Below are 19,624 nucleotides of genomic sequence, written 5' to 3' on the forward strand. Positions count from 1 at the left end.
ACCTTCTTGAAGACAATTTAAAAATCCTGTCAGTAAGGGTCTAGAAAAATTCAACTGCTTTGGAAATCCTCTCCATTCCTTTTGACTTGCCCCAGAAAAGTCCTTTTGTTGAGAATGAAAGCAATACAAAGGAGAATCTGTCTAATGCAAATTTACTACCCACAGGAATGAAAGTTCTCAAGTTAATTATTCCTTTATTTAAACAAACAAATGGAGTATCCTACATCTCCTCCGATAATAGTGAGAAATGGGAAGGAGGAAACAGGGAAGATTAAGATACAGTATTCCATTTTAGAGATGGCATATATGAAGGACAGCAGTCACACTGGAATAATAAAGTGGCAGAAGGAAGAAGGTAACAATGAGGTTATTGACATGAAAGGTTACATAATGAATGGGGTAAGGAGGATCCAAGTAAATAGAGGCCCCATGACAGAAACCTTGAAATTTCAGATGTTTAGAGAATTCTTGTTCATGCTCTTTATTTTATAATTTGATGCTTTTTGCTATAACTTGACCTTTACTACATTTTTTTTTTTTTTGGCTTGGCCACTCCACTCAGGAGTGGAGGTAGTGATGTAACAACTCAGAATAGGATTTATATCACAGAGGGTTGGCAGTGAGGTTCTCTGTATTACTGATCATCATTGCCCCATCAATGCTGGGAAATGCCCACATGTTCATCTCTACCCTGAATCTCCCTGCAGAAATTCAGGTTCACTCTGGCTCTAGAGGACACACCTCCCAGCCAGACCTGTCAACTTCCCGCCAACACTGACTCCAGGTATCTCAATGCCTGAGCTCTGATGCTTGCTTCCAATCATGTTAAGTCAGTGCCGGAGAGCAGTCTGTGTTACAGGATGCACGAGTCCTAGACGTCACCTTGTATGTGCTCAGGAGAAATACTTTCAAACTCGCAATTGCAGGAGAAAAAAAATGGGCTACCAGTAACAAAACATCCCCACACTCTGGACAAAGGCTGGGGCTCACCAAGATGGACCTGGGCTGTCTGAGTTCCTCAGAACCTCCAACAGCTCAGCACAAATCAGAAAACGTCCCAGTCCCAAGACAAAATTCCCCTGGAGCATTTTTTTTATTTTATTTTATATAATTCTTACATCATTTTTCATTTTTGCAAAATGTATGCATTTTCATTTTGGTTATATTCCCCATACAATTCCCACCCACCCCCCCTTATTTTGATCCTAATCCCTCCTCTTCTCCTTCCTCTCCCCCAGGTGTGTGTCTTTGGTCTGCAGTTGCTTGTTTTTGATTTGGGCCCTGAGGAAACAAACTGCTCCAGGCTTAACAGGGATCTGCCAGTGGTTGGTGCAGCACTACTCAAGCAGTCCCTGTGGAAATTGAGGATCCAGAGCCAGAGCTCAGGGAAGGCAGCAATGCCTCCAGGCAGGAGTCCACACACACTACAGCTGGCAAGTGGCTGCACAGCAGATCTTGGAAGGGCTCACCGAAGTTTGGGCTGGGGTGGGCCTCGCAGACACAGCTCCTGCAACTGAGTGATGTTTGGCCACTGAAATATGTGTCATGTCAAATTCAGGAATGTTAAAATTTGGACCACTTCATGAATTTGAGAGTCATCCCTGCACAAGGGCCTTGCTAGTCTTCTCTGTATCATTCCAATTTTAGTATATGTACTGCTGAGGCAAGCACTATCCTGTTTCTCACTGATTGATCGTAGAGGTCCAAAAGACATCACTTCAGGTCAGACACCTACAAAAATTCCCAAAACCGATTAAAGCATTCAGTGATCCAGAATTATGCTTTCTCCATTTTGATACTAAAATGTTTCATATTTTAAATCAAATTTGTTTACAAATCATTATAAAATCAGAGTGAAAGAGAACTGGCCTTAGGTTAAAAAAAGTTAATAGTGTTTTGAAAAAATACTCTAAAGAAAGCAATAACTAAGCTGGGATTAAATTTCAAACCTCATATCGCAAGAAAAGAAAATGAAGACTATCACAAACTCCTTGCTAAGGTTTAACCTTAACTCCTACCTTAAACACCTATCTACTACCAAATTTGTTTCCTCAGAATCCTATACCTAACCGTAGGATTAACTTATCAAGGACCCTGGAGTCCAGTGCCAAATTCAAGTGCACCATTGGGAAAAGATTGTTCTGTGAACATATCTTAGTGCCAGATGTAATCTACCAACTGATTTTTTTAAGAGTCAAGAAAAATATACTCGAGAAACCTCCCAGCTAGTTCATTTGTCAAGTCATCTCTTAACCATATCCTCACTTGCACCTCACTTGTGAATGTACCAGTCTCATCTCTAGAAACCCTCTGTTCTCTGCTTCTGTTCAGTCATACCAACACCCAACTTTCCCATTCTTGGCTGCCCTACACTTTCATGTACACCTGCCTCTTTCAGCTCAAGTGACACCTGCTAACTAGTCTGTGGTGGAAAAAGCTAAATATTCTAAATGTTTCTTTGAATAACATGGAAAAATAGTCATATATATGCAAAAATATAGTTGGCCATCCTTGTGCAAAAAGTAATTTGCTTCAAGTTTTCTCTGCATCATGAAGGAATAAAAATAAAATGAAATTGATTTATAAAAGCTAGCACTTCCAGCCAAATCCAATCAGCTTTAATGATTTCTCAGTCTATTTGAATTTATAATTTAGTCTGCTATGGGTTTCAAAACTCCTCCAGTTTTTCTATCACTCTCTTCCTTGTGTTAGATTTAAAAATGCAATAGGGGATGGGTAGGTTCTTACAAAATTGCCACCAGGGCAGTCATGTAAGACACCCTAGTTCCTTATTCCTTGGCCTGCCTTTGACCCCAGATACACCTGTGCTATGAGGCAGGGCCTACACATTCTGACCTGTGGGAATGGGCTTCAGCCTACTATGCTCTCCGGTCCTCTGTGAATGTAATGGTGGGACACAGGCAGACACTATAGACTGAGGCTACTTCTTCCCTTTTTCATCCAAGAATTCTCTCTACACAGGCAGGTGAAAGTTTTTCACTTTTTTTGAACTTAAATATTTCTTATTAGCCAAATGAGTCAGTTCTGTTTGGATGCACTTAACCTTAGACAAAGGCAAGAAGCAAGAAGGAAAAACTAATTTGTCAAGTTGCCAACCAACTTCCTGAACAAAGTGAATATCAAGTGTATCCCTGGGAATGAGAACAAAATATTTTCATGCATGTTGTGTTTTCATGACCCGAAGAGTTGGGAGAGGCTGGAGGCCAACAACCTCAAAAACAATGGTGATCGCTTAATTCTTTTAACGACTTATTTTGAACTTATGGGTATGTTGTGAAAACATCCCAGGCTGGGAAGGTTCACGGTTGATTTAAGCAAATGGAAAAAGAATCTTGGAGCCATAGGTATATCTGGCATGCCTTTATTGCAGAAGAAGCAGACCAGACACACAGGCAGACCAGCAGGCAGAGAGGCAGGGAGCAACTGAGCCTCCTAGTCCCCACAATCTCTGGCCCAGTGTCCGTACATATATGTACATGTGCCCCACACTCATGCTCTTAAGCACTTTTTGCAATAATATGATCTCATGTGGGTAATGAAACCTGGGAGGAAAACAAAGCTGCAGGTGGTGGCCAGGGAAGCTCGTGGGGAGATAAAAAAGAACCTGAGTTACCCCACACTATTTGCAGGGTACATATAACCAACATCAATTTGTTATTGCCAGATACTAACCTTTATATAGGTTAGCTCATTAGATAGGTTAACTCATTAAATCTCAAACCTTGTGAGATGATAGTCCCATTTTGCAAGTGAGACAACTTGCTTTGGTGATGTTGTTTAACTTCGTGAAAAGCTCATTGGTTCTATTCTTCAGAAGTCACACTGTCACTGTACTATTGCTCCCTCTATTGATCCATTTCTATTAAAGTGAACTAAGAAGGATCAGTCAACTAAATTGATTTTTTTTTTTTTAAACCAGAGATCTGGTCCCACTGGCTGCTGTAACTTAGGGCAAGTTTCTTAAAGTAGATCAGTCTCTCACTGTCATCTATTTCTAGATCAGGGTTGATTCATGATTCGAAATAATATTATATAATGGGGGGTGGGGAATGATAGTTGGGTAGGTCTATTTTCAATTGCTCTTATCTTAATTTTGTTTTAAGGCTTCTAGGTACAAATGGAGAAACTACTGGTACAGATATTTCTTCCTTAGCTTCAGGCACACCCTTTGCTAAGTGCCTCATCATCTTTAAGGCCCTTTCTTAGTGAACAATATAACCTTACACAAGAGATTTTCGTGTATGACTTCCTATAGAAAAGCAAATAAAAATACTCTTTCTAGCCTTCCTTTTTTTAAAAGACTTATTTATTTATGCATACAAGAGCTGGGGTACAGGCCAGAGGTGCGGGGAGTGAGAGGATTCACCAGAGACAGAGTGGGGAGCAGAACAGGCAGATTGACCGAATAGCAGACTGCTCCCCTCAGCAGTGTACTTCAGTCAATTTGCCTGTTCTGTTCCCCACTCTGTCTCTGGTGAATCCTCTCACTCCCCGCACCTCTGGCCTGTACCCCAGCTCTTGTATGCATAAATAAATCTTTTTTTAAAAGGGCTAGAAAGAATTTTTACTTTTCTATAGTCGGGAAATTTTTTCAAGGGTTTTTTTTTTTTTTTCCTTTTGAGGTAACATTGATTTACAACACTGTATTCAGGGGTAGAGGTTCATACCTCTGCAGATAGTTGCTACACTACACCTGCCACAAGCTACCTATAATCCTCCATCAGAGTCCATTGGGCCCCCATAATCCTTTACTTTCCATTTCACCCTCTCTGGTAGCCCTGATTCTCAGATTCTAGGGTTTATTTTGGTTTAATTTTGTCATTGTTTTCTCTATATTCCACATGAGTGAAATCATCCAGTATTTGTCCTCCTAAATTATTTCACTTAGCATAACTCTCCCCCTCTTCATCCACCTTGTTGCAAATGGAAAGATTCCATTCTTTGGTTTATAATAAAAATGATGAAGATATATGTCAACCTAATTGTTGAAAGTGGAAATAACTAGATAATGATCTTCAACTCATCTTTTTTTTAATTTAAAACAAAACAAATGACAAACTCAAATGCATCTGTACATTATATAGCTTAATCAATGTTTTGTAGAAACAGGACAGGAAGCAGACCCCATAATTCCTTTGTTTTTCTAGATCGGATTCAAGATCGGATGCTTGGTCAACACTTTTAAAAGTTAACATTCTGATTTGCAACAGATCTACTAAAAGTTTTGTCGCAACATTGATACTCTATAATATTGTGATTGAATTAGTAAATAAAATGAGGAATTTACATTCTTGGTGAAAACATAAGATGCAATTCTTTCTATGCACATAAATATGAGGTCTAAGGAAATGTCAGCAGACATGTCTAAGTCAAGATTTTAATGGAGAGATTGAAAATGAGGAATGCAGAGATCAAAAGAAGACAAAGGTGTACATGTTGACTCAGTGGAAGGAATAATTTTTTAACAAAGTTGTCTTATTTGATACCTGTAGCACTGGAAGATTATGAGCTACCCCAAATTGGTAGTGTTTAGTCAGAGACTGGACACCAACTGCAGTCTAAAGAGGCATTTCTACCTCAGATGAAATCTTGGTCCAATTCCTGAGAAGATGGTTCATCAAATCCTGACGACTTAGGAGATAAACTCGGGTTCACATGTTTTCTCTTCGTAAATGAACTTAAATATCTTCGTCTTTAAGTGAGGTTTCCAAATGAGAGTAAGTTTTTTGAGAAGACAGCAAAGTCAGAAGATTCTTTTGAGTCCAAAAGATTCAGACCCTTGAGTCCTTACTGTACTGATTACTTCATAAGTTAGGATATCATTTAGTCTTTTCATTTTACCAGGAAAGAAAGTTTCCTAAACATGGAAGCTCTGGCAATGATCCACTTTCCATCATTCCCACTTGCACATTCCATCATTCAACCTGTCTCACTCTCATCCTTTATTTTCCCTTTATACATCCTTTCTCAGAAATAGTCCTAAGATTCGCTCACGAATCTGCTTGGTCTTGACACCATAGATGATAGGATTGATCATGGGAGGGAAGAGCAGATAGAAATTGGCAAGGAGAATGTGGACATGTGGAGCAGCCCGGCGAGCGACACGGTGCATGACTGAAGAAATGACGACTGGTGTGTAGAAGGCTAAGATGGCACCTATGTGAGACACGCAGGTCCCAAAAGCCTTATAGCGGGCCTCCTGAGAGGCAAGTTGTAGAACTGCTTGAAGGATGAAGATATAAGATAGCACAACAAAAAAAAGGTCCAAAACCACTATAAACATTGCCACAGCAATACCATAGATATTGTTGAAGCGAGTGTCCCCACAGGCCAGTCTTACCACAGCCATGTGCTCACAGTAGCAATGGGCAATCACAGGGCCTCGGCAGTAGTGGAAGTGTCTGAGCAGAAAGGGAAGTGGAGTCATAAGTGCCACAGCACGAGTCACAGCCACCAAGCCAATCTTGGTGATAAGGGGCCCGGTCAGGATAGTGGTGTAGTGCAATGGCTTGCAAATGGCCACATAGCGGTCAAAGGCCATGGCCAGCAGCACTGCTGACTCCATAATAGAGAAAGAATGGAGAAAGAACATCTGGACCAGACAGGCATAGAAATTGATCTCCCGGTCCTTGAACCAGAATATGGCAAGCATTTTGGGCAATGTGGAAGAGGAAAGGACAAGATCAATCGCTGCTAACATGGCCAGAAATATGTACATAGGCTCATGGAGGGCTGCATCAGCCTGAATGATGAAGAGGAGGGTGCAGTTTCCAAGCAGGGCCAGCATATAGGCTGAGCAGAAGGGAATGGATATCCACATATGGAGATGTTCCAGGCCTGGGATCCCCGTTAACAAGAAGGCAGTTGGATGAGTTGAGGTGATATTGGAAGATGACATGGCCACGGGATACTCCATTTAGTCTGTTTCCACGGGGCCTTCCAGAGCATCCAGTATTGGCAGGATTAGTGTTTACTTTTCCAACTGTGATTATTCATATGGGAAGATTAACCCTTGATCACATTTCTATACCTTAATGGAAATTAGAATTAATCCTAATATACACTATGGAACATTGTACATCGTCTTTGCCCTCGAGGTGCTTATTAGGTCACTGGGTGATCGGGACATTAAATACCAACAGCAGTATTACAAGGCAGACTTCATAAAGGATTCAAGTGAATGAAGAGTTTTCGTGGTCTTTGCATGGCCAAGAACAGATTTATAGAAAATGTAGATCCCCTTAGTTTAAATATTATCCCAAAACATTCACTGTCTTCCTCCTGCCTCACAACTCAAGCTCAGTCCTATTTATGAAAGGGGAGTCTCTCTGTCCATAAATGTCAAGCTTGACTATTTGAAAAATAACTAACGCTAGCATCTTTTAACTCACTTTCACTCCAAGTTCTAAAGTTCCTGTAATAAGGCATCTATAGGTCCTGATTTGACTGTTAGAAATGTCACCAACTAAAGCCCTGCCTCCAGCTAACTTGGGAACATGAGAAACCCTGTTATTCTCCTTCACTTACATCCATCTCTAAAGTGAAAATACTTCACTTTCTCCCTTCACCCATTGTCCAGTCTAGCATTTATGACTTTCAGAGGAGATGCTCCACTCTCAACGTTTTTGCAAAATTGACCCCTGAACTTAACATTTTTCCTTGTAGGGTCTTCTCTTCTTTCAATCTCCTTTCCCCTGCCCCTTTGAACATTTTTAAACATTTGTTTCCCCAAATTTTCATCTTCTCAATTTCTACTAAAATTTCTGAGGATTAGTCGAGATATTTGAATACTTAGCATAACTGATTAGCCCTTAATTAAATACTTAGCATAACTGATTATATACAAATATTCAGCCATAAAAAAAATTCTGCCATGTGCAACAGTATAGATGGACCTTGAGAAAATTGTGAAAATAAGCAGAGAAAAATATTGTATGATCTTACTTAGATATAGAATCTATGAAAATTGAACTCACTGAAATAGAACAGATCCGGTGTGCCAAAGGTGTAAGGTGATCATGAATGAACATGATCAAAAGGTACACACTTCTAGTTATGAGATTCTGGGGTGTAATGTACAATATGGTGGCGATAGTTAGCAATACTATACATGTGAAGGTAGCTTTTTTCTAGTAAGAATGTTTATGTGGGAGGTGATGGATGTTTACTAGATTTGTTGTAACCATTTTGCAATACATGCATATATCAAATTATGTTGTAAAATTTAAGTGAATCCAATGCTGTCAATTATATCTCAAACTTAGAGTTTTATTTTAAATACAATTTTCTAAAACATTAGCAACAAATCTAGACCATTAAAAAATACTCAGTAAAATGGAACGTCTTTTTGAACTGGGAAAACTAAAGATGACAATCACATGGTTGGAAAGCATCATATATTAAACTTGAACTTTGAGAAGTCTGCCTTCCTGTCTTCAAATCCAGTGCCTTGAATCACTACACAGTGTACAGAGCACTTTGCTGCTTCAGACAGTTCCAACTCAGCATTTTCAGGCAAAAAATAAGCCTCTAACTCCTTACCATGATATAGGGAAAATTTTTAGCATCTTAAGACTTTGGCTGACATTAATCACTGATCATTTTAAGTTTTAGTTTCTTGATCTATGCAAGAAGGCAATAGTCATCTTTCATGACCATCTCACCAAGTTTCAATGTGAGGAAAGATAAAACTAGATATGAGGATAGACTTGTAAACTATGAAGCATTATACAAATGCTATTTATCATTATCTTCTCCCCACACACACACAAATATACCTCCTTCTTAAAATGTTTCTTGATTAATACCAATACGATGCTGTGTTCCTTGCCTTCATAAATTTCTCCTCATACCCTTTGATTCTAGTCTAAAGCCCAAGTTATATAAAAACTTGACTGCATTCAATCTCTATTCCTCACTTAATTTCCTGTCCTCTCCAATCTAGCTTCCATCTTCACTATCCCTTCTGTTGATTTTTGTCATCACTTTTTTGCCTCACACTCTCCTTTTCTCTTTTATTCTTTTTTTCATACTCTCTATGCTCTTTGACACTTCTTGACTTTTTTCAAGATGATATTCCATCATCTTCCACAAGAAATAGCCATGAAAGAAATTTTATATCCCCATAAACTCTCCATGCCTTGCCCATCTCAGTATATCTTACTCCCAACCATCCCAGGGATAATCTTTGATTTAATCCCTTCATATCCAGTTCATTACCAAATTCTATCAATCTGGAAATTGTTTCACTCATTCTTTTCCTTATCACTTGCCAATTTTATTTAAATCACCATCTTTCATCCAGCTGGTAACAAGTCTCACATGCCTCTGTGGACAGAATCTTGGGCCCTATATGTTCCATTGTCTGTACCACAGCCAAAGAAATCATTTTCAAGAGGCCAATATTAGGGCAGGCCTTGCCCAACACCTTCATGAAATTGCCATTGCCCTGAGGAAAGAATCCACACACCTAACCCATTTGCAAGTATCTGCATGGTCCATCCTGCTCATTTTTGTCTTTCCTTTTCACCTCCCTTCTTTATTATTCTCCAACCATGTAGCCTTCTGCCAATGCTAGTGCTCCTGTAGTTCTCAGTCCATAATGATGCCCTTGATCCTGACCCTGAATTGTCTCTCCCAATGTTCTCCTTTGTGTGTCTTTTTTGTCTTCCCAAATTCTCAACACCTTTTGCCTGTATCACTAGAAAGCTTCTCTAGTTTTCCACCCCACTCAGTATATCCACCATAGCCACATATTATTCCCCTACTAATTAAACAACTTGAGATCTCATTGCTACCAGAAAAAATTAAAAACTACTTAACATGTTTACAAACGTGTTCTTGCTTAAATCATCAGTCTCACCTCTTACTGTTCCTCTACATATTTCTTTCTAGGTTCAGCCACAGTGGATAATCTGTCACTTCCTGAATATTTCTGTCCCCTTCCATCCTTAGCCAAGCTTGTGCTACCTCCTTGCTGAAGCTTCTCAACCATTTCCAGGGAGATATTCAGTGTTTTCAAGGAGGACTCATCAATGAAACAAACCACAAGAACATGTTCTGTGCTGCTAATGTACTAAAAGCACTCAACAGCCTGCTGAATGGACACACATACAAGGACTGTGACTTATTTCTATATTGACTCTACTGAATATGGTTGGTGCTCAGCAAGCGCTTTTAAAAACAGATGAATGACTGCCTCCTTGGAGAAACTTTCCTGCTGTTGTGAAGTACCACCTGATCCAAACAGACTTAGTTAGTATCTCTCAATTTTAAGCACCCCCGCAAATAAATTCTATGAACTCGTCCATCAATTTTTGTTACTTAGGTCTGAATAAAAACTTATTCAAGCATCTCTTCTAGCTCTCAGTACATCTGTGCACTTTCTCTAGGATTTAACATTGTAATTGACAGTATGGAAGCTCCAACAACGGAGCTCTTTTTATACTTGCTAACACTGTATCCAGGGATTTGCTGACTATTCTGAATGAAAAATTATCTTTCACCATTATCCTAAATCAATGTGCCCTCCCAATTCCAAACAGGTCTCTCCTCTTCTCTCTGTCCTGTGTGCTCTTGACACACCTCGATCTCACTGCTCATTTATTCTGTTTAAAATGCCCTCAATCTTCATTCCATTTTCAACTAAAATATACCTAGTCCCACTCACAATCTGCTTATCCAGTTGCCTACTGCCCCAATACTATAAACCTGCTGGACGTGAGTGTTCTGTCATTGTCTTGTGTTTATTTCCTGCCTTCTCAGTCAAGGTGTCTTCAAGTGGCAAAAGGAAGCCTGATATTTACTTTCCTCAAAAGTGCATGTGCTCCGTACCCAGAGGATGTTCAGTTAGTGCTGTCACCTAGTTGGTAGGCACGTCACCATCCTGAGAGAAACTTCAAATTAACTGAGTCCCCCAGTGGTCATGAAGGAATTAAGAAGATCGAGAACTAAATTCCACATCTTTGGGCTTCTACACCAGGATTCTATCTATTGGCTTATACTACAAAAATCTAGGTAGTGTGTGCTAAAACCTTTAATACTCAAGTATGCAATGGCTTGTCCCATCCATCCCCTTCATTCTCCTTTTTTCCCCCTGGACTACAGCAGCTGCTGCTACTGGGTTGGGGCAGGAATGTGAAGATGGAAGGAAGCAAATAACACTAAAAAGAGAAATGTGACCAACCTGGTCTGGGAAATTTAGCTAAGGTTTTCTTGAGATAGTTCCTAATGCACAGCACAGAAAGGGGCATAGGCCTGAACTAGTAATATTCTAGTAATAGCAGGATGAGAGGCCCTGAAACTTCAGAAGACAAAGTATTTGAGGAGGATAGGAAAAGTCTTAAAGATGTACAAGGATGTGTATTACAGACAAGTGAATTGGGAGGTAAGGTAATGCCTGGGACAAGGGTACGTCATGTGTGCAGCACCTAAGAGATGGACTCTTCTTTGACATTCCAGAACTCACTCCCTTGATCACTCCCCTGACCTAGCCTATTCCCCTCAAAGATGAAACACTCAGTCTCCTCTCAGCCTTTGGATATTCTCTCAAGTGATTATTGTTTTCAGGATGATTGCTACCACAACTCTGACTATTCCAGCTTTCCTGCCAGCCCCAGCTCATGTGGCCACTCCCTGGTCTGTGTCCTCCAGGTACCCTGTGCTAGCCAAGTGATCCCAGCATAAGTCTTCCTCCCTGGCTGCTTGCCTTTCATCCCATCTGTGCCCTATGTCCTGTGCTGGTCTTGCCTTTCCCCCCCAGTGACCAGTGTGCTCTCACCCCTCAGCAGGCAGCTCAATCCATTTCTGTAGGTTCCAGCAAAAACTGATGCAGGTTCCACACATGTATTTGTGAAAGAAGAGTGGGGAAGAGGGAGTTAGGAAGGGAAGGGCTCATTGTAGCCTCATAATCAGCTACACTTTTCCCAAAAGATAAAGGAAACAGCAGGCTCTGCCCCTGAGGAGCATCCTTCAAAGGCAGCATCATGGGCCTTTGTCTTCTGTGGATGACTTTGGGGACCTTCTCATTTGTCTCCAGTCTTCTGGGGTTCCTACAGACCTTACTCCCTCACAATCCTGTGAGGAGACCCCTCCCTTGAGGTAGTGTGACTTTAGTGATCCTTGTGCTTCTCTCCACCTTCACCTTCCTTCCCTCCAGTGCTACTGAGAAACAGAACCTTTGCAGAACATGCAGGCTGCTGCCTGGTGTGCTTTCTAATGTGACGTGGAAGTTTCAGTCATGACTAGGTCAAGGTTATTCGTTCATCTTGTTTAGTTTGGACATCTAATATTGCTTTGCTTTGTGGACAGAGCTGTAGGCTAAGGTCATAAGTAAGAGACTTAGGTTTGAATCCCAGATTGTGAGCTTACTGTGGCACTTAGGCCCTCTGTTCCTTGGATTATTTCCCGATCTGTTATGTGGTGACACTATCTAGTCCTGCTCACCCTTCACAGCTTTGAAAGGAGATAATGGGTGAATAATCACCAATATTATTATTACTCAATTATTAATCATTAAAAAATCTGAAGGGGCCCGTGACTCGTCCCAGCAACTGCTATTCTGCCAGTCCTGAGCAGGGAGGTTTTTTCCACAGGGACCCCTATGTTCTTGAATGTGCGCTAATTCTCCATGAGGTACCCCAACATCTCCTACTGATGTGATTGCCTGCTGGCTCCCCCTCTTTCCACAGAGACATCCAGGTCCTGCATTAAATGTCAACTCTTATCCCACAGGGACAACTGGCATCTGCAGAATACATTGAGTTGGGGGTTTATACGAGGCCTGTGTTAGTAAATTTGCATTAAGAAAGGAGACAGGGCCTCCCCGGTGGTGCAGCGGTTGAGCGCTGGGTTGCGAAACTGCCCGCAGCCTGTGCAGGGCCAGTTCGAACCCCGGCTGCTCCCCGGCCAGCGGAGGAGGGTCCCACATGGCGCGCAGACCTCTCCTGCCGCCCGCTGCTCCCCTCAGCAGCGTACTTCGGTCCTTCTGCCTGTTCTGCTCCCCGCTCTGGCTCTGGTGAATTCTCTCACCCTCCCGCGCTTCTGACTGTACCCAGTGCTTGTATAAATAAATAAATAAATCTTTAAAAAAAAAAAAAAAAAAGGAGACAAACCACGCAGAGATGATGATCCTGACTTGAGGCTCACTAGCTGATGCTTGGAAGATGCCCAGGCTAGGTGAAGGAATGATCATGGAAGTTCTGTGTAATTTTTTGAGGAAGCTGCCATACCATTTTCCACAATGGTTATGCCATTTTGCATTCCCACCAACTATGTGCAGGCTTCCAACTGTAAAGCCTCATTAACACTTGCTATTTTCTGATTTTTGAAAAAGTCATCCTAAGATATAAAATGGCAGCTTACTGTGATTTTATTTGCTCTTCCCTAATGAGTAGTGATAAAGCATATGCTCTTGTGCTTACTAGCCATTTTGATATCTTTGGAGAAATGTCTATTTAAGTCCTTTGCCCATTTTTACGCAAAACAGATGAATCTACTGAAATACTACACTGCTGAGGGGAGCAGCAGGTGAGACAGACAAGGACTTCTGAACCGTGTGGATTAGCTCCATGGCTAGGAATCGAACTCAGGCCATAGAGAGGACAGCGCTGAGAATTAATCCCTAGGCCACCAGGGATTTCCCCATTTCTTTACTGGATTGATATTTCAAAGTGTATCCCACATGTGATCTTCTCATTGCATCTACTGCTGACACACTGTCTTAAACCACCATCACTTTACCTTTTGCTATAACAAAAGTTCCAAAATTTCACTTTTTGTCTCCCTATGTAAAACCCCGAGTAGACCCTTTAAAACTTAAGTCACAGCATAATGTAATCTTTTTCAAAATCTTACAGTATTTCCTCATACTTCAGACAAGATGTAGTCTTCACCATTGCTTGCAACACCTTTTATCTGAACCTTCACTACCTCCCCAAATTCATTTCCTACCTTCTGTCATTCCCCTCCAGCAACTGGTCTTACTATCCCTTAAGTTCAAATTACATTCCAAATGTCAAGGTGTGCTGGCCCTCTGCCTGGAGCACTGTCCTTCATAAATATGAAGGTCTTGATCATTCATTCCATTAAGATCCTTACTCAAATGTCACATCAGAAATACCTAACATGGGGGCCTCCCCGGTGGCGCAGCAGTTGAGCGCTGGGTTGCGAAGCTGCCTGCAGCCTCTGCAGCGCCGGTTCGATCCCCAGCTGCTCCCCGGCCACCGGAGGAGGGTCCCACATGGCGCGCAGACCTCTCCTGCCGCCTGCTGCTCCCCTCAGCAGTGTACTTCGGTCCTTCTGCCTGCTCTGCTCCCCGCTCTGGCTCTGGTGAATTCTCTCACCCTCCCGCGCTTCTGACTGTACCCAGTGCATGTATAAACAAACAAATAAATAAATGAAAAACATGCCTCTATAAAAAAAAAAAATACCTAACATGACCACCTTGTCTGAAAATTTCCTTCCTATCATTTCCTATCTAGTCCTGCCTTATTTTTTTCTTACCACTTTTCAATACCTATTTGTGTTTTTTTAATGAATCTCTTACAAGCACAGAAATTCCATGAGAACAAGGACTTTTGTCTTCTTTGTTACTACCACAATACTGTACTTGGAGAAATGATGACACATAATAGGAGCTCAATAATACAAACATTGGTTGGGTAAAGATCCATCCAATCATATTCCAAGTTAACAATGAGTAGCTAAATATATCCCTGAGCCCCATCAAGACAATGGAGGTCTTAAGCTTGTGGAGCACTGTGACAGAAAATTTAAGTCATTAACTTATCTGCAGTTGCTACTTATTCACTCTATAAGAATCAATTGTCTATGTAAGAACTAATGTTCAAACCTCAGGATCCCTGAAACTTAACTCTTGATGTATCAGTCCTTTATGAGCCTCTTAGGAAACCCTTACACTCAGAACAAAGCCTGCACCTTCCTCTCTATCTTCTTGACCATGCCATCCTCCACTAATTCTTCCCTCCACCATCTGTATTTAAAGTTCTTCAAAGCAGGACTCTTTTCTAGCCCTCATATCTCCAAGATAATGTTCCAGACATTGAATGCGCCAATGTTTGCTGAGTTACTGGTTGTTTGAAGTTGAACTTGCTGTCTGCCTGGCTTAAAGTTCATTAGAATTCCATATGCTCATTCCACAGCCTTCTCTGAACACTTCTCATTGTTATCTCTTAATCATGATCAAAGAGATTAATTCACCTTGGTATCTGCCTTTACAAAACTCATTGTGTAGGAAGATGACTAAAAGATGAGAATGTAATGATAGTTAACAGTCTATTAAGAACTTGCTATTTCAGCAGGAATCTAGAAAACTTTAAGGGACCAGGAAAAAGAATAACTATAAGAAAGAAAATATCAAAATCAACAAAGAACTATGAACCAGAGACACTCTATGAGGGGTGGGGGGATGGGAAAAGGAGGGCCTGGGGTCAAAATAAGGGGGTTATAATTGTATGGGGAATACAAAAATGAAATTAAAATTTAAATAAATAAATAAAAGAACTTGCTATGTTCCAGGCACTGTATGAAACATCTTATATGTTTATATGACAACTTTCCACATTTTTACAGATGGGGAAAAGAGGCTGATAAGAGCCATTACTTAACTTACCTAAAGGCACACAAAAAAATTTGATAAGATGTGAGCATTTATGAGGAGACTAAGGACACTAACTGTGATTCTGAGTATTAGAAAAGAAAGTCATGAAAATGGTGACTTTGAACAATACTTCAATTGTTCCTAGAACACGTCCATTATCCTTTGTCCTCTGTGTTTTACACATGTTATCTTATCTCCTTAATGTGCCCCTTCCTCCAAGCCTACTTAATACTTCTAAGTCCTAAATTCTTAACTTTTGTGGAACTAACTCTTGTTAGGTGAACCTTGATGTCTTCTGTCTACATATATCTCACTGAATTTTTTGTTAAAGTAACAGTTTATAAAACTGTATATTTTAGTAATAGCAATTGTTAATGAAATTGTTATCTTGATTTCTTTTCTAGTTGTATACATAGATGTTTGTATATTGCCTTTGTAAGCTGAAATTTTACCAAATTTATTTCCAATAGTGGTTTTTTAGTTGTCTTTAGGGTTTTCCTTGTATAACATCATGTCATCTGTAAATGAAAGGATACATGTTTGATGTATCCTTTCCAATTTACATGCCTTATTTCTTTTTTCACTAATTACTCTGGCTAGGACTTCCAATACTATGTTAAATAATAGTGGTTAGAGTGGGTATCTTGTCCTGATTCTTGTGAGAATCTTTATTACATCTCTGTAGAAAATCCTTTTTGGTTATGGTGTTTGATCATTTTAATGTATTGCTGAGTTTGGTTTGCTATTTTATTTAGGACATTTACATCTGTCTATCAGGAATATTATCAAGTATTTTTTTCTGATCACAATGTTATCAAACAGATCAACCATAGAGAGCTGGGGAAGTCAAACATATGGAGTCTAGACATCTTAATAACTATTGGGTCAATGAGAAAATCAAAGAAGTAATTTTATAAATACCTGGAGAAAACAAAACTGAAGACACAAGCTATTAGAATCTGCTGGATGCAGCAAAAGCAGTTTTAAGAGGGAAATTTATAGCAATACAGGCTTACATCAGAAACAAGAAATTTTTCAAATATACCACCTAACCTTATACCTTAGGGAACTAGAAAAAGAACAAGTAAAACCAAAAGTTAAGAAAAGGAAAGAAATAGTAAAAAATTAGAGTAGAAGTAGAAAATATAATACAAAACCTCAGTGAAACCAAGAACTAACTCTGAAAAGATAAACAAAATTGATAAACCTTTACTCACACTAAAAAATAGAAAACACTGTAAATAGAAAATATTATATTACTATGAAGAACTTTATGCCAATAAATTGGAGGATATAGAAGAAATAGGAGATTGTATAATTCTAAGAATTTGTCAATCAGGAGGAAATAGAAATTTGTAATCAGGAGGAAATAGAAAACCCAAACAGACCAATTATAAGCAAGGAAATTGAAATATTAATCACTCTCAAACACTAGACCATCTGGCTTCACAACAAGGACTACCAAACCTTCAAAGATGAGCTAATACCTATTCTCAAGCTCTTCCAAAAAAATTACAGAAGAGACATTTCCAAATACATCTTACAAAACTGACTATCTCTACCAAAAGCAGACCAGTTCAGCTCTTTCTGCCCACATGTGTCTGCCAGCATCTTCTTTCCTTTTATTAATAGAACTCATTTTATAATGTAAAAAAGACAAGGACATCAAAAAAATTAGTCCAATATCTCATTTTAGTGAATTTATATCTGCCCATCCTCCAAACCAGACTGAGACTTGAGATAGGGACATGATTCTTCAACTCTATGCCTTAATAGCTTAGTCTTTTGCATAGAACAGATTTTCAGTGATTATTGAATTAAATAAAATAGTAAAAAAAAAAACCTCTAGCATTATAATAAAAGATAAATTCTTGCCACTTGCAACAACATGAACAGAAATGGAAGGGATTATACTAAGTGATATAAATCAGAAAGAGAAAGACAAACACTGGATGATCTCACTCATATGTGGAATATAGACAGGGGGGAAGTCAAAGCAATTGACAAAACAAATCCTAGAAACATGACTACAGAATTGAGGCTACTGGAGGGGTAGTGGGGAGGGGGTGGGAACAATGTGGGGAGGGGGCCCAATGACCTAGGCTGAAGGACTATGGGTGCTTTGATGGTGAAGGTGGAGTGGTAACATACATCTGAGGAGGTGTAAAACTGCTCCCCTAAGTCATATACAGTGCTATAAACCAATGTTACCTCAATAAAGAAAATAAAAATTTCAGTTCATAATCAACCAAACTTGAAAATAAACAACAAAAAGGAACGACTAACAAACCAAAACCAACCCCAGAGATCTGACTGCAGCACTGATCCTACCAAAAGGGGAGGGAGAGGATGGAAGAGGGGGAGGCATATTGAACTATGATGGAGGATTAGGGGTGCTTTGGCAGTGGGTGTGGTGCAGTCCCATATATCTGAAGAGGCAGGGATCTTTACCTCTTAAATCACAGTTTGTAAACCAACATGATCTCAATTTAAAAATATCAATAAAAAATAAATGAAATAATAAATTTAAAAAATGTGTACCTTTTGCATGCTTAGCATAGACCCAAAATGGTAACTACCTTGCATATATCCTGTTTAATATTGTCTCCCCATTTTATAAAGAACTAACATTCAGAGAAACTAAGTAGTTTGTCCACAAGAAACAGAGAGCAAATATTTGGGAGGGAGGGAGGGAGAGAGGAGGGAGAGAGAAATTAACACTAGCAAAATATTCTAGAATGCATTCCTATGCCAAAAAGCCTTTAGGGTTATTTGTGCTCAAGGACCTCTTCATCTACCCTCTTCCTACCCACTCGAACTCTCCAGGTAGATCTTCTCTGCTGCCATAGCCTTTCCTTCCCCATCAAGGCCCAAATTCCCTGGCGTCAATTTCTGTCTTTCTAGGATCCCAGGGGTATTTTTAGTGATTTCATCTCCAAGGAATTTTTGCTCAGTTAGGGCCCTAATGACAAGATAAATACTCTAGTTATTTTCCTTCTTACATGCTAATCCCTGTAGGGCCTGAGACTCTACTACGACTTCCTGTCACAGACCTGGTTAAGACTGTGAGTGCGCAGCCCAACAACAGCACACTGCGCAGACCAGACCTGACTGCCAATAAGAATTTTCTTACTGAAGTTTTAAATCCCCTTTACCTGAAGTGGAGACAAGTGAATAACACTTCTTGACCACTGTTAAGTGTCATGTAGTGCTATTAATTTTCCACAGTAATTCTTCACAGTAGCTAAGAAGGGGGACTCATCCTGGCCAGGACACAGAAGAGGAAGCAGGTTGAAAAGGTTAAACTATCTGAGATCACACTGATGGCGAGTTAGCAGAGCTGGGATTTGAATCAAGCCACCCTGGATCTCCCACGAAGCTACCCACTTGGCAGGTAGCTTACAGATACTCATGAGCACCTTCAGTGATGAAGAAGTTGCTCCTTTCCTCATGAAACAGCCTTGTTCCTGGTGCCTGAGCTCCTGCTCCTATTTTAGGTAAGGCCTTTCTTATACCGTTTGATAAGATAATTAAGAACAGAGAGGTGAGGGTTGTAAAGGCATTCTGGGCAAATTTGAAAGAAGCTGGTATCTCTTCTTCCCTAATATCCAGAGAGATGAATTGGAAGGAAATAAGAGTAGAAGGGAGGCAGATGAGGGTTCATAGGCAGAGAGATGAAAGCAGAAATTCTTTAAACACCCATCTTTAGCATGGAGAGGATTCCGCACCCATGCCACTCACCCAGCCTGGACATCATTGAATTAAACTAATGAAAAGGCTCCTTTGGAATCCTGGTAATAACTCTACTTCCTGCCTTGCATCTTTCCCAGTGATCTACAATCTTACCATGGAAGGTTTTCATGTACTATTTTCTGCTGCTGTTTCAACTTCAGCCATGGTGTAAGGATGAATCCCAACTTCATCTCTTAGGGTTTCCTAGGCTCAGAGCAAGTTCTTCTATACCCACCCTACCTTGACCTGACC

The 19,624-nt window shown here is 40.1% G+C and overlaps 1 protein-coding gene and 1 non-coding gene across 2 annotated transcripts; both read right to left on the reverse strand.

The window, feature by feature from the left end:
* Window positions 1–1,564: 1,564 nt before the first annotated feature.
* LOC119256393 (U6 spliceosomal RNA) lies at window positions 1,565–1,671 on the reverse strand. The gene has a single exon (XR_005127733.1). It is a non-coding gene; the product is annotated as a U6 spliceosomal RNA (small nuclear RNA).
* A 4,303-nt stretch (window positions 1,672–5,974) lies between these two features.
* LOC119254685 (olfactory receptor 52K2) lies at window positions 5,975–6,919 on the reverse strand. The gene has a single exon (XM_037521786.1). It carries the CDS (start codon window positions 6,917–6,919, stop codon window positions 5,975–5,977), a length of 945 nt encoding a protein of 314 aa, XP_037377683.1.
* Between the last annotated feature and the right edge of the window lie 12,705 nt (window positions 6,920–19,624).

This window comes from Talpa occidentalis, unplaced genomic scaffold (genome assembly GCF_014898055.3).
Source record: "Talpa occidentalis isolate TD23 unplaced genomic scaffold, MPIMG_talOcc4v2.1 talOcc4.3, whole genome shotgun sequence".
Taxonomy (NCBI): domain Eukaryota; kingdom Metazoa; phylum Chordata; class Mammalia; order Eulipotyphla; family Talpidae; genus Talpa; species Talpa occidentalis.